General features: G+C 39.6%; 1 protein-coding gene across 2 annotated transcripts in view; it reads right to left on the minus strand.

Moving 5' to 3' along the window:
* Positions 1–791: 791 nt before the first annotated feature.
* The window catches only part of si:ch73-22o12.1 (nectin-2), a 78,446-nt gene continuing 65,043 nt past the window's right edge, over positions 792–14,194 (minus strand). The window contains exons 7-10 of one of the 2 annotated variants that reach the window (XM_042422980.1): positions 4,102–4,231; positions 3,870–3,927; positions 3,625–3,705; positions 792–2,565 (exon numbers count right to left, since the gene is read on the minus strand). In XM_042422980.1, the coding sequence (XP_042278914.1) occupies positions 2,353–2,565; positions 3,625–3,705; positions 3,870–3,927; positions 4,102–4,231 (482 nt within the window). In that variant the 3' untranslated portion in view covers positions 792–2,352. Of the gene's footprint in view, positions 2,566–3,624; positions 3,709–3,869; positions 3,928–4,101; positions 4,232–14,194 lie in introns of both variants that reach the window. The other variant, XM_042422979.1, reaches the window with a different exon arrangement.

Consider the following 14,194-nt stretch of genomic DNA (forward strand, 5'->3'; position numbering starts at 1 on the left):
GAAACAGACTGCAGAGTCATGTTGGGCTGCTGGTCAGGCCTCACCTTCATCTGCAGTACCACAGGCTAATCTGCACCAGCCCCAGCTCATTCAGGACACTGCTGCACTCTGTGCCAATTAATATGGATAAGCTTTGAGACACAAGGGGTTTAAACATGTGAGTCAGTGGTGCAGGAGGGTTATGCATGTAATCTTTATATACTGCATTTACAGGGGTGGACATTTTGGATCTTTTTGGTGCAGTCTCAGAGCTGGAAATGAATCACACTGATCTAAAAATGGTTCTCTTCTTATGGCAGTAGACTTTTCATGGACTGTGAGTACGGGATTGCAGGATATGCAGCTTAAGATAGAAAGAGATGAGTCAGACAAGAGGAGAGGAAACAGAGAACAAATGCCTGCCTCTGTATCAGGTGTGCAAAAAAAAAATCCTTCTGCATTTTCAGCTTTTCAAAATCTAGAGCCCTCACATGGACATCTGCTGGTACTGCAGCTGCAGTGTGCAATTTCATGCTTACATGCTCCCTTATTATTTATGGATAAATGTTACACAGTGATATCAAATCAAAATTTAGCAATACTTAAAGCACTAATTTTTCTTCCCTAATAATGTGAGTTTTTTGCATTTGATATTAGCAGATGCAAGTGAGGGCTGCAGCATTTTCAGTTGTACTAATCTCTCCTATATTTTCAGTCTATACTGCTACCACATGGTGAAAAAGTGGAATTAGAACTGAGGTGAAAAATATCAGTTGCAGCAATGAATAAGGACACGACAAACTCAAGATAACTGATTTAACCAGGAACAATTTAAATGTTTATTGAATCAATAACTATCTACATGACTTTCAAAATACAATTCATGAAGAGTCAAATAGATTACAACCAACATCATTCAATAAAAGAGAAAACAGATCAATCTTCTCAAAAGGCAATTTGATAAAAGACACATCTTGTTGGCACTAACATACATAAAGACACCTCTGATATCATAATGGAGTAGAAAAAAAATTACCTTAAAATAACTGACCCGTTTATCCTTTAACCCTGATAATGGACGGAGAAATCAGTATACTAGCAGGCTCTGTGTCAACCCTGATTTGAACTCCATAAAGAACTATTTAATCCTCCACTAGAGATGAATTGCAACAGATTTCATGGATATAATCCAGATTTATTCTAATCCATCTGAGCATGCTGGTAGACAAACTGAATTAGGAAAAAAATAGCACAAAAGTTGTCAGTTTTTTAAAGTAAAAAATATCCACCCCAAAAAAACACAACGCTGTTTCTACTCACTGTTTGAGCAACTGAGTGCCGTGTTACTATGGCTTTATGGATGGATGCAAGTAAAAAAATCAGTAAATAAAAGTGTTACAGTTAAAAGAACAAAAGAACAGGCCAGTACATCCAAGTTCAAGCAATCACTAGCTCTTTAGTTTTGTCTGAGTGTCATTACATTTTCACGAGGAAGCAAAGACCAGATGCTTAAGACATAAAATCAATAACTAATCAAATCAAACATTAACACACATATGTAATATTGCTCTAACAGCCACCCTCCCCTCACAGCTCTTTACACACCCTGATTTCGTCACAGTGTGTGAGTCTTGTCTCAGCACTGGCTGATTAATTGCAGCTAATAGTTTGTCCGCAGGGTGCCTGTTTTACACTGACTTCATGCCAGCTGGGTTTGGAAACCAACAACACAGACAGATACGACTAGACAGAGGTAACATGTATTACCTACATATTGTGCTTCTGATAACCAAGCTGTGTCAGTGACCGTGATGTGCACGACAGCTCTATAGTCGATAATGCTAGGCAGTTTGGTGTAGAGACCTTCATCTGTTTCAGGCTCTTGCAATGTATTAGTGTACTTTAAACTGCGTCCTAACTGTGAAGTGACATTCAGCAGTAAAAAGTATTTAAAACATTGTCTTTGCCTTATCCATAGTTGATAATGATGTCATCATACTCTTTTAAAGCTGTCTGTGACAGATGTGCATGCATGAGCACCATTTTGTGTCTTGCTGGCTCAAGTGGATCAGAGTTTAAAAACTGTAAAATTCTAAACACACAGTTGAATCTGATTATTTCATAATAAAGACTACTGGCGAAATAATCCCAGATAAATATTCTTCAAAAAAAGAGGCAAAAATAGACCTCCTTATGTCTGCAGCACAGATTTGAAAATTCAAAGCATCAAATGTTCACATTCACAAGTCATCACAGAGCTAAAATAATGTCTGTCTCATTTAAGCCTGGAGAAATGTTCACTCATACACACACACACACACACATATTTACACACAAGCACACAACCATGTCTTCTCGTACCCCCTCAGATCCTCACACAAACATGGCGGGCGAGACAAAGCTGTCCCCGCGGTTGACATTGGGGGCCTGATGATAGTCCTGGGGGTCACTGTCTGTGCGCATGTAGAAAGGCGGGACTTCATTGTGTCTGGGATCATCCCAGCCAGAGGGGGCAGCAGAGTAGTATTGCTCCCTCTCATCTTCACCGTAACCATCATCAGTATCATCATGGTGGGCATCCAGGTCCTGCAACAAGCAAAGGTAAAAGACGTCATCCTTCATGAATAATAATGCATTTTATTTATAAGTGCTTTTAAAAGGCAATCAAAGATGCTTTATATAGATATAAATTGACAAAAGAACTTCTACACATCAACAACAACAGAGCAGTAGGAAAGACACAGTGTTAAAAGAAGAAAACAAATGCAGTAAAAGAGAATAAAGGCAAAGAAAATTTAGACATGATGATGAAGTCTTTGTCTGGGTGAATCAGTATCAAATACTCTGTGCCACTTTGTTCTAGTAATAAAGATTTAAAGTTCCTCTCCACTAGCTTCTGTCTGTGTATCAAGCTAAACTGAGACAGTGAGACTGCAAGCTCAGTACTAACAATCTTATTCTGGGGGATGGAATAGTAAATGGTGAGATAAAATAGATCAAAGACACACATCTAAATTCTCATCCATGTATTTACAAATATGAATTCAAATCTGCTATATTTGAAAGAAATAAAGGATCTAATTATTTAAATTTTGATATGATATACGATTTATTTATGGATTACAGACAAGTGAAAACACTTATTTCCAATATCGTCCCGAGATGTTAACCTCAATGATCCCTTAAAGAAGAATCAAATTGCAAAATTAAACTTGCAATTTTTTTCCCCACAGTTTGAGACAATCAGCAGAGTCTTAATTAAACACTTCATTATGCATACACGATGTCTGAGGTCTTCATTTTTGGAACTGTTTTGAATGACATTATTCTAAGTTGTTGTCTGAATAATGTATCTACAATAACTAAATATTGTATTCTTTAAAAGAAAGTTTCAAACAGATTATGGTAATGTTTTGTATATTTAGTATCTATGGTAATCTATAAATCACATGACTGATTAAAGAACTGTATGTAAGACATCACCCTGATAAAGGCAAAATAGCTGAAAATGTTTCCACTGGTCTGCATCTTATTGCGTGTGCATGTTCTCAAACTTACAAAAAAAACCCATTATAATGTCCGTTTGAGTTACAGGGATCTGACGGTATGCCATGTTTTGTACTTTTAAGCAACACACACTCTTACCGTGACTGGCTCGCCACTCTGGGTAGTGTAGAACTGGTTCTGCAGAGGTCTCTCCTCAGCCACTGGGGCGGCATTTGTGTTCTGCTGAGGAGGACACACACACATCAATCAGTATTTTTCAGGAAATAAAACAAAATTTGATAGCTTCACTCACAGTTTTCTACCCTCTGGGTAGAAAAAACCTGACACAAGTGTCTTGTTAATTATATTGTTGTCTTTACAAGCATTTGTCAATAGTGACTCACCCTGTTAGCGGAGCTGTTAGTCTTCTTAGGTGGAGGGGGCTTGTGCTTGGGTGGACCACTGAAACACAAAGACACACAGCTGTCGTGTTTAGTGAGTCACAAAAACATGAGACATGCTGCGTGGCATTTCATCTAATGGAGCAATTTGCAAACAGCACACAGAACAAACAGCAGGACATGAAAAAAGCAAAAGTGAAGTGAACTGAACATATTCGGTCACACAGATACTCACTCTGCATTGTTGTTACGGTGTTTGCGGTACATGGCTATGCCTGTTCCAATGATGGCCAAGAGTATAATGACCCCGATGATGGCTCCTATGATGCTGCCTGTGGTGGCACCCTTCTCTGGGAGACGAGTTTCTGTGGAAAGAGAGAAAATACCATCAGACAACATCAGAGAATGGATGTAGATTCCCAGTTTAGCCAGGAGATAGTGCTAAAGTCCTTTTGATAATATAGCTATACTTTAAATACTTTTTTTTCACAGTTTTTCCCATATCTGTCTGCCTTATAACCTTTAAAATAAAACCACATCTAGTCAGAGCCCCTTGTCACTCATTGTATATGTCAATGAGTTGTGAGCAGGTCCACCAGTGATTCAGATTGTTTCATTTGAATAACCTTTAAAAGCCAGACAAGGTAAAACAATCCAGTATTTCACAGGGAGAAAAAAAAAGCAACAATTAAAGGAATAGTTTGACATTTTGGGAAATATGATTATTCGCTTTCTGGCGCAGAATCACCACTCTCATGTCTGTCAATTAAATACACACATCCAGCAGCTGGTTAGCTTAGCTTAGCATAGAGACTGGAAACTGGGGGAAACAGCTAGCCTGGCTCTGTCTGAAGGTAACAGAATTTGCCTACCAGCATCTCTAAAGCTCACTAATTAACATGTTGCATTTTGTGGTTTAAATGTGTACAAAAAATGATGGTGCTGAACTATTTCTCATCTGGGTTACCTGGCAACTTCTCAAAGCCAAGAAACAGATGTGAGTGGTTTCATACTTCTCATCTAGCTCACAGCCAGAGAGCAAGTACTTCCCAAAATATCAAATTATTTCTTTAAACCTGCATTAATGAATTTTTTGGCCACTTGCAGCAGCGAAAACAGTTGTGACACATCATAACCTTTCAGGGAGATATGTTGAACTTGTTAGTAAATGGTTACTTATTTACACATCTGGCTGTTAAGGAGCAACATTATTATTCATTTGGAGTCGTGTTTCTTTCCACCTGGTGAATCTAAGGCCAATATTCACTCTCTTTTAGTTCTGGTTGTGGTCTTTAACAGCTCCTGTGGGAAATATGTGGCTCTTTAGCTGCTAAGTGCTCCACTATGTTCACCAGCGAGTCGCTAACTGCATCAGTTGATACATTGTTATTATGGAAAATATCGATTTAGTTGCTTTAAAGAAGAAGAAGAGGAATAAGAAGAAGAAGCCATGGGATACGTTGTAACCTTTAGGCCTTCAAATCCTCAAATTATAGAAAGTCATCCGTCCTATTTTGTTGATCATCTTACAACACCCTAGATTTATCCTGTGACCTACTTCTTATTTGACATAAAAACATAAAAAGAGGTTTATTTACATAGTGCAAGACTGTAGGGCAGATAATTGAAGCTGTAACACTGTAAGACCCATGACTAAGGCTGGCCTAATAAGGAAAAAGGGAATCATCAGTAATGAGTATATAAGAGACAGAGTGTGTGTGTGTATGTGTGTAGCTATGTGCAACATTGTGCTGGTGAAGTACAGAAGGGGTCTTGATTAGAGTGTCAAGTCACATGGGTGATTAAGAAGAACTAGAGGAATCATGCAGAGGTTCCACTAATGAACCATGACCACATTTAACATGAACCACGACACTCACACACGCGCACACACACACACTCTGTATGTTTACTGAAGGTGCAACCCGGCTCATTATCCCCCCGGTATTCCCAGGGGATTATGCTAATGAGGGGGCGGTAAAGGGCAGAGAGGATCTGAAGCTCATTTGATGAGAACAAACTCTGGTCCTAGTAATTGGATGGGTCATGATTAAATGTTGTTAGTCCTCTAATTACAATTCTCCTCTAACAATAGACTTCTTTGAATATCTCCTAAAAATAATTTTCATTTTTTCATACATACAGAAGTGTCTTAATGATCATCTCCTTCCCTACTAGTCATTACAGCCCACTCTATTATCTCTGACCTCTGACCCTGCACACTAGCTTTGGTTGTCCTTACTCTTATTGCGAGTCATTTATAAAGCATTTATTTGAAACAAACATTAATTCTGTGTCATGTTATTGTCATGATTTGGGATGTTTGTTGTACTTGATTGAATGAGAAAATGAAAGACAAGAAATTAAAAAAAAAAGAAAAAGCACAACATGCACGTTAATCTGTGGAGTCACACCAATAATCCATAAGCTTTCCGTCTCTTCAAAGATGAAACAAAAAGGTTCCCTGGTTACTCTATGTTTTTATGGATATAATAAATGGGAAAAAAATCTTTTGATGGGGTGAACTGAGTTAATTATGCTGCTTTGGATTTAGTCTGTAGGCTGCAAATCAGTTTTACATTGTTTTTTCCCTCTAGTGCAGAAACTTATATTGCACCTATCTTGGGATCAAAACCAACACGTGGTGCCCTCATTCCATCTAAAGTAGTTTTCTGTTTCTGGAGGGCGACACACTGCCACGGTACTCAAACATGGAGTGGAATATGTTTCATTCTCAAGATTTAAATCAAACATGAATTATACATTTCCTTTAAGTACTTTCCCAATACTGTACCATAAGAGATGTACCTGTCAGCTTAGTCAGTAAGACTGTAAAAAACTGAAGATATAAATATATATATAATAAAACAGCTCAGCTAAATGTTTTGGATTTAAATAACAACATATGATGTGCAATATGCTGTATTTTTGTGACTATTTCAATATATTGCAAATGTTATGGTGGATTTAACACAAAAAAGTAGAATAATAATGTATTAAATTACATTTTCATAAAATGAGTTCCACTGCAAAATGGAGTTTTATATAAGAATAGGTGATTGCGATATTAATTGTACTGTGATAAGAGACAAGATATTTTCTAGGATACTGGTTAGCACAATATCTTGATATTACCAACATATTTCTCTTTGTAAAAGTTCCATAAACTGATACAGTTCTCTGAACTCTTTAATAATGATTACTAATGAATCACTCCTCACCAACAGCAATCTCCAAAAATATCAAAAATAATAATATTGAATTATTTGGAGACTGGATTTACAGCCAAAAGGTTATTAAAGTTTTTCAGCTGTTCTGTAATAAAGAGACGAGGACACGCAGCTATTCTGCTGGCGAGGATATTCAGGATGGCGGCTGCAGGAAATGAAAACTAATTATTCATGCAACAGCCTGAATCTTAAAAAGTGTCTAACTGTGAGCTTGTAAAACATACTTTGTTTCAGCTCTGCCACAAAACACAGACTTTGGATAGTAAAAGAACAAGGACTTTAAAATGAAGAATGATAAATAATTAGTCAGTAGCAGTCAGTTTTTACAAGGAGTGTGGAGAACATTTTACTGTGGCATTTCAAAGTCGTGATAGTTCTGCAGACTGAGTGTTTAATGAGAATGGAGATATGATTTAGACAGAGAAAACAAAAAGAACCAAAAGACCCGAGCCAAAGAGACAGACTGGACTTGAAGTCCTTGCAGACGTTCAGGCTCTATTAGATTTCCAACTGTTGCAAGCTGTATTTGGCAGTAGATGCTTCACGCCTCAGCACATAAAATCACTTTCATGTAGTATAATCCATCTGCCACATGGTGGTGCTCTGTCTCTTTAAAATCAACGCACTTAACAGCCACAGGGGATTTTCATTCTAAACCTGAAACCTGCCTTGTCTTGTGTTTTTGTGTTACTGCTTCCTCATTCCAGTGCCGTGTCTGTTTATCATCACACCACCCTCCTCCATTTTGCCTCCCGGGATTTTTTTGAAACTCTATAGAGGTCCCCCCCTTTTGCCTGCCTTATCTTAGGGCGTCATTATCCAACCAATGCCATTTTCACTCAGCAGGTTTCAGGTAGAAAGCTGTTCCTTCCTCTCAGATAACCTCTGGAGAGAAGAGCGAGCTGCAGGAAAGGAGGCCAATTTTAAGGATTGAGGTGCAGTGAGTCTGTGAATGACTTGACTCGAGAGCCGTGCACTCTGTGTTGGCCCTGGACACCACCCATGTCTTGCGCTAATGAAATATCACAGACAGAGACGTATGTGTGTGTGTGTATGTGTGTGCATGCACTTGTACGTCTGCTGGGCCTGTTTAAATCCCTGCAGCTCTTTGCCAAGGACATGCAACCAGACATGCACTTACCCACGCATATAGAGTATATTAATACCAAACACACATGCATGCACGCTCAAACACAAAATACACACTCATGTATGCACGCACACACACACACACACACACACACACACACACACAACATTGTATTAAGAGGCAGCTGGCATCCTGTATCGTATCCTCGTCACTCAGTCTGACATATTTACACAAACGGGCTGGTCTGCAAGCGTGCCCCTGTGCCCTGCTGCCTTTCCTTTCCAGACCAACATCACATGCATACACAAAGACATATCTACATACATTTAAGCATCCAAGCAGCAGACAAAAACAACAAATTTTATTTCAGTGGAGAGGAGCCCTAAGGTGGAGAGCAGTTGTATCTCCATCTGAATCAAGAGGTGTTTTCCTTTACAGTGAATGAGGAGGTGGTCCACGGTTGAAACTCAGTTAAAGGTCAGCTCCATTCCTCTGAGCAGATCAATGCGGGGGCTATCCAGTCAGATACACATCTATCTCTTCCTGTATGCGAGCCCTCCTTCGTTCACACTTGCCTTCCTGGACAGCCAGTCAACCATGGACCACCACTCTCCCACGGGGCACGGAGGAGGAGGGAGTGAAGGGAGAGGAGATGAGGCTGGATGCTTGGCTGAAACTGTCTGAAATTACCACAGACCCACTTCAGCAGGTTGAAAATACCAGCAGAATCTCTGGAGCTTTTAAGATGCATGACTGAATTCCGGCCGCAGTACTGCAGCCAGTGGCAGGAGTTTTCAGTTTTACCTCCTCTCTTCATTTCTGTCTCAAAATACTTTTGCAGGGGGGGAAAAAAAAATTAAGTAGACAGATCAGCGCTCCTTAAAACCTAGGTGCCTGAGTCACTGACGGAAAAGCTGAAAGGAGGAGGGAGTGCTTGACGAAAGAGGATTCATTGGGAGATGAGTCAAGGAGGGATGACGGGGTCCAAACACTGGCGTTTTTGGAGAATGACATTAAGGAGAGAGGAGGTGGGAAGAGAGGAATCAAAAGAGAGGAGTGTGAGGAAGAGCCAAGTGAGATGAAGGCTATGATTAAGAGGCTGGCTTCAGATAAGTACAGAGGGATTTCCCAGCAGCTGCCTGCAACTGACTGATCACATGCTGAGGGGATGAAGGAGAGAGCGGGAAGACAAAGATCTCACATCCCTCTCTTTTCCACTCAATCCCTTGTTCTCTCTTCCTGTGTGTTTACGGCTCTCCCCGAAGGGATTAAGGTTAACATGCTGGCCTATTCTCAGCTCCCCCGTACAGGGCGGGCTTTTGCTGCATTTATCTCTGCCTCCTCCCCTCTCCTTCCATCCATCCCTCCTTCATTCCCTTCATCCCTCTTTCCTGTCATCCTGCTCCATCACCGGTGTAATTTGGGATTCGCTTGTGTGGCCCGGTAATACGACAGCACAAATCTGCAGCGTCTCCCCCTGCATCTCTTATCTCCTGTGCCTAACGAGTAGAGATAAGCCTGTTTTTATTACCCTCCCTGACCTCTTCCACAAATCTGTGCAGACACACACACACACGGCATGTCACTGAAAGCCCACTAACCAACCTTAAACTCAGAAATTTTCATCCTGTAGAGTCCTGCACTAGAGGAAAAAGGTTCAGATAGACGTGAGGTTGGTCTTGGCTTAAAAGATTAGTTGGTCACTGAAAAAACAATCCTACTGTAGCTGAGATCAAATTCATTCCTAATGGGTTAGCTTGACTTTTCAAAAAGGAACAGTTGTTGACCAAAATATCCAAAGCCTGAGGCGTCCTGTTGGCTCAGTGGGCCGCAGCCTTAGCCATGTGGCGGTGATGTTGTGTGATTGTCTCGCTCATGAATTGTGCTGTGTGTCATCTCTCCCTCTTTTCCTCCCTCACATCTTTCAAGTTGCTCTCCAGTATGCTTTTCAGTAAAATGAGAAAAGTCTATTTAATTATATAAATCCACAGCGTTTGATCACCCCACCACCATAATGTCTTTGAAGGAGCAAACATTTTTTTTTGATTTAATATTCCCTTTTAATAGCAGCAAGTTTTTTCTTTGTTGTTTTTGAGATGTCAGTGGAAAGTTATGATTTTCCCTTAAGTTTTGAATGTGAACGAGACAATCCAGTTTCAGCTGAAACTCAAGCCTTTTGGTGCTTTTCACTGAGAACTCAGCTGGCATAGAAACAACACAAGGCTACCCCGGTCACAGTAGAGTGCCTGGAGATGAGATTAGGACAGAATGAATTGATGGCCTCTGAAAGAGATTAAGATAAAGAACAGTACATGTAATCTCATTGCTCACTAAGAGAAAAAGAGAAATCCTAGCCTTTAGATTTCTGAGGTTAACTTGGTAAAATATACACCCCTATCCATCTATTGATGCATTCATACAGGTTGAGCTATGCTTACACCTACCTACCACCCTGGTAATACAGTAACCCAATAATCAACCGCACAGATAACTACGCAGAATAGAGTGGGGAAAATATGGGAGAGGGAAGAGGAGGGGAGAGCAAAAGGGAAAAGAAAAAGAAAAAAAAACAAAAGGTAGAAAAAACAGAACAAAGTAGAGCTTGTGGCAGGATATATACATCAAATGCAGGCCTGAAAACACACACATCTACACCTCACGCACACACACTTAAATTATTCACAATCAATGCAAGTGCTACAGTGTTGAGTGGCGCAGCTACTTCTGACATTAATTTTATGGCAGTTGAAGACCTGCTACACCCACTACCACAATCACCGTCACCATCATTGCCATTTACTATTCACTGCACTCATGATGCCATTACAATTCATTTCAGCACAAAGCAAATCAGATCAAATTGATTGCGCTTGTTCGGACAACACGACTGGCTGAACGGCTCTGAGAGAGGCAGACTCTACCAATCTGATGGAAGGAAATGCTGACTGAATTTTATTTGTGTGTGTGCACAAGAGAGAGAGAGAGAAGAGGAGAGAGAGAGCTTTTGGTTTGGGCAGATCAGTGATGTTGGTCATTTCTAATCTACTGTTATTCCAGAGCTTTACCTCATGTATTTCAACCGTCTGAGGATTAAATTAATGTCACTGAGACTATGACCGTGTGTACCATAGACTGTATAAAATAAACTGCAAGTTTGCATGTGAGTTATGGCTGCGTGATATGGACGAAATCAAATATCACAATATTTTTGACAAAACACATTGATATTGATATTGCAACAATATTGAAGGGATGACTCATCAGAAATGTGGATATAGTGACTAAGTGGGTAAAGGCAAATAATAGAATAGTCTGGTAAGTTCAGAAAATTCATCATTTTACTGTAAAGCAACCTTTAAAACCAGGAAAAGACAACACTTGTGCCATTTCACGATATTACAATATCCAAAATCTAAGATGAAATCTAGCCTCGTATCACGATATCAATATAATATTGATTTATTGCTCAGCCCTAGTGTCAGTGTATGCAAGTGTGGGTGTGTGCGTTCTGACATTTTAAAAAGCTGTGTGGTGGTATATGAAAACTCTGCATGGTGTGTGTGTGTGTGTGTGAGACGCTGCTCTCCCTCTCCCTCTCTGGGGAGACAGTGTGTTCCCTGCCACAGTGCATCAAAGCACACTCAGTTGCCTTGGGAGAAGGCAGGAACTCTCTCTCCTTCTCTCTCTATCTCTTCCCCCTCTCTTTTTCTCCATGCCTCCATCATCCCTCTCCTGAATCTCCCTCTCTCTTTCTTTCCCTCTCTGACAAGGTCGCTGTTCGGCTTTTGCTGTCTCCCTGTCAATATTTACAGTCCACTTTACACTGGCACTGAGGTGGTCGGCTGTAGCCAGCAGAGAAAGCGGGGTTGCATTAGCCAAATGTAGCTGTCCACTCAGGACATGAATGATCTGTTGTACTACAAGGACTCTGTTTCTCCTTCTCTCTCTCTCTCTCTCTCTCTCTCTCCCTCTATCGCTCACAAACACACACAAACACAGAGAGAGAAGGGTAGGATGTAACAGGTAGAGCTGAAAACAGCGAGCAGATACTTGGCAGAGGAGTAACAAGTGCTTAAAAAGCACAGGTCAGATTGCTGTCACATTCATGAGAGCACATTAAACTAATTAAACATTACACCACTATCTCAGAACTTCAGTGGTGATATCAAAATGCTACATGTTTCTTGTATGACTGTACTTGATTAGTAAATTCTGTAATTACTATGGTTGAATAATGATTGATTATACTATCCTCTGATTCTTATGTTCTGACAAGTAGATGATTACTTCCAGGAATATATTTAAAGATGCAATCTGTGATCTAAATGTAAACAACTCAAGGACTGGAGCCACTTAGAAAAAACTGATTTGCATATGTTTTAGTCGAGTGTCTAGCAATAGATAACATCTAAATAAAAGTAATGGATTTACAGATATTTTTTTGTGCTGTTTAAGATTTGATTACATCAGTAATGTAATATAAAATACATCAGTAAAATAAAGCTATCATTTAAATTATGACAAATATATAAAATGTAGTTTAAGACAAAGTCTTCAGTTCGAGCTGGGCGATATGGCTAAAATCAATCATATCATGATATATCAAATGTATGCAAAATCACATATAAATTAATTATTTGATGTCCAGTGTAATTATCTATGTTACACGGCTAAACATTATATCAGAAGAACTCTCTTTATAAATGCAAAACAAACACATAAATAATTGATTTTGTTAGTTTCTAATTACAGTTTGCTTAGAATCATCTGGAACATTCCTGTAAAACAATATCACAAAATAATATCATCATCATACTACTCCGCAGAAAGTCAATGAATTATAGGATTATATTTTCGCCCAGCCCTAAAAAAAAAATCAAAGTTGGGGGAAATGGTTTGACATTTTTAAAATGCATATATTGACTTTCTTGCCAAGAGTTAGATGAGAAGACCGATACCACTGTCTGTCATGTCTGTGTGTTCAGTGGAGCTGGAAGGCGAGTGGCTTTGCTTGGTATGAAGACTGGAAACAGGGGGAAGACAAGCTTGTCTCTGTCCAAAGGTTTTTTTTAAAAAAACCTACCTCGAAAGCTCTCTGGTGAATATCCTTGTGTTTAATTTGTACAAAAACAGACATGTAAAAATGACAATTAGTAGCTTTAGTGTGAGTTACAACATATAACTGACAAGAAATAGTTCAAGCAGGTAACTAAGTAAACCAACAAATGTAATTTTGACATTTCTGTTTGTGCACAGATTTAATAAACATAATACAGCATGTTAATTATTGACATTTAGGTGCACCGGCAAGCAGTTTTTTGAGGTTTGGAGAGAGCTAGGCTAGCTGTTTCCTGCTACTTCTCAATGCTAAACTAAGCTAATAAAATCTTGGATATATAACTCCATACTTGAGATCTTCTTGATCTTTTCATCTAATTCTGGGTAAGAAACTGAATAAGCTCATTTCCCAAATGTCACTATTCCTTTAAGAGTGAAAATAAGAAACTAAAATGTTTTTCAAACAGCAGCAAGTGTCCTACATTTCTATTAAATGTGCCACAAGAAAATATCTGTAAACCTGAACGTAATCCGGTAACCATAGTCATTTCTTGAATCTTATTGACTGATTATAATTTAAAATGAGGTTGCTAGCAACTGTAATGGAAACTGACTTTTAAGGTAACCTCGCCACCCCAGGTTAAAACCGTAACTTACAGTAAATGTTGCAATCTGAGAATATCCAGCTGCCTAGTTTACCTCACAATGCCTTTAGGCTTCCCATCCATCTTCTCGCCCTGCTTTTTCCTCTCTCCTCACCCCCCCACCCCTGCACCACTCTCTCCTCCACTACCAGTGTCACCGCGGCCTTGAGGCCAGGCAGTCGGGAGCAGCTGGTATGTTTACCTGCCCTCCTAACCACTGCTAACCTCTGGCTAGAAGGGACTCTCACCTCATTACCCACCACTCGGCTACACATACAACCCCTAACTCTGCTATCCTCTAGATTT

Source organism: Thunnus maccoyii, chromosome 10 (genome assembly GCF_910596095.1).
Source record: "Thunnus maccoyii chromosome 10, fThuMac1.1, whole genome shotgun sequence".
Classification (NCBI taxonomy): domain Eukaryota; kingdom Metazoa; phylum Chordata; class Actinopteri; order Scombriformes; family Scombridae; genus Thunnus; species Thunnus maccoyii.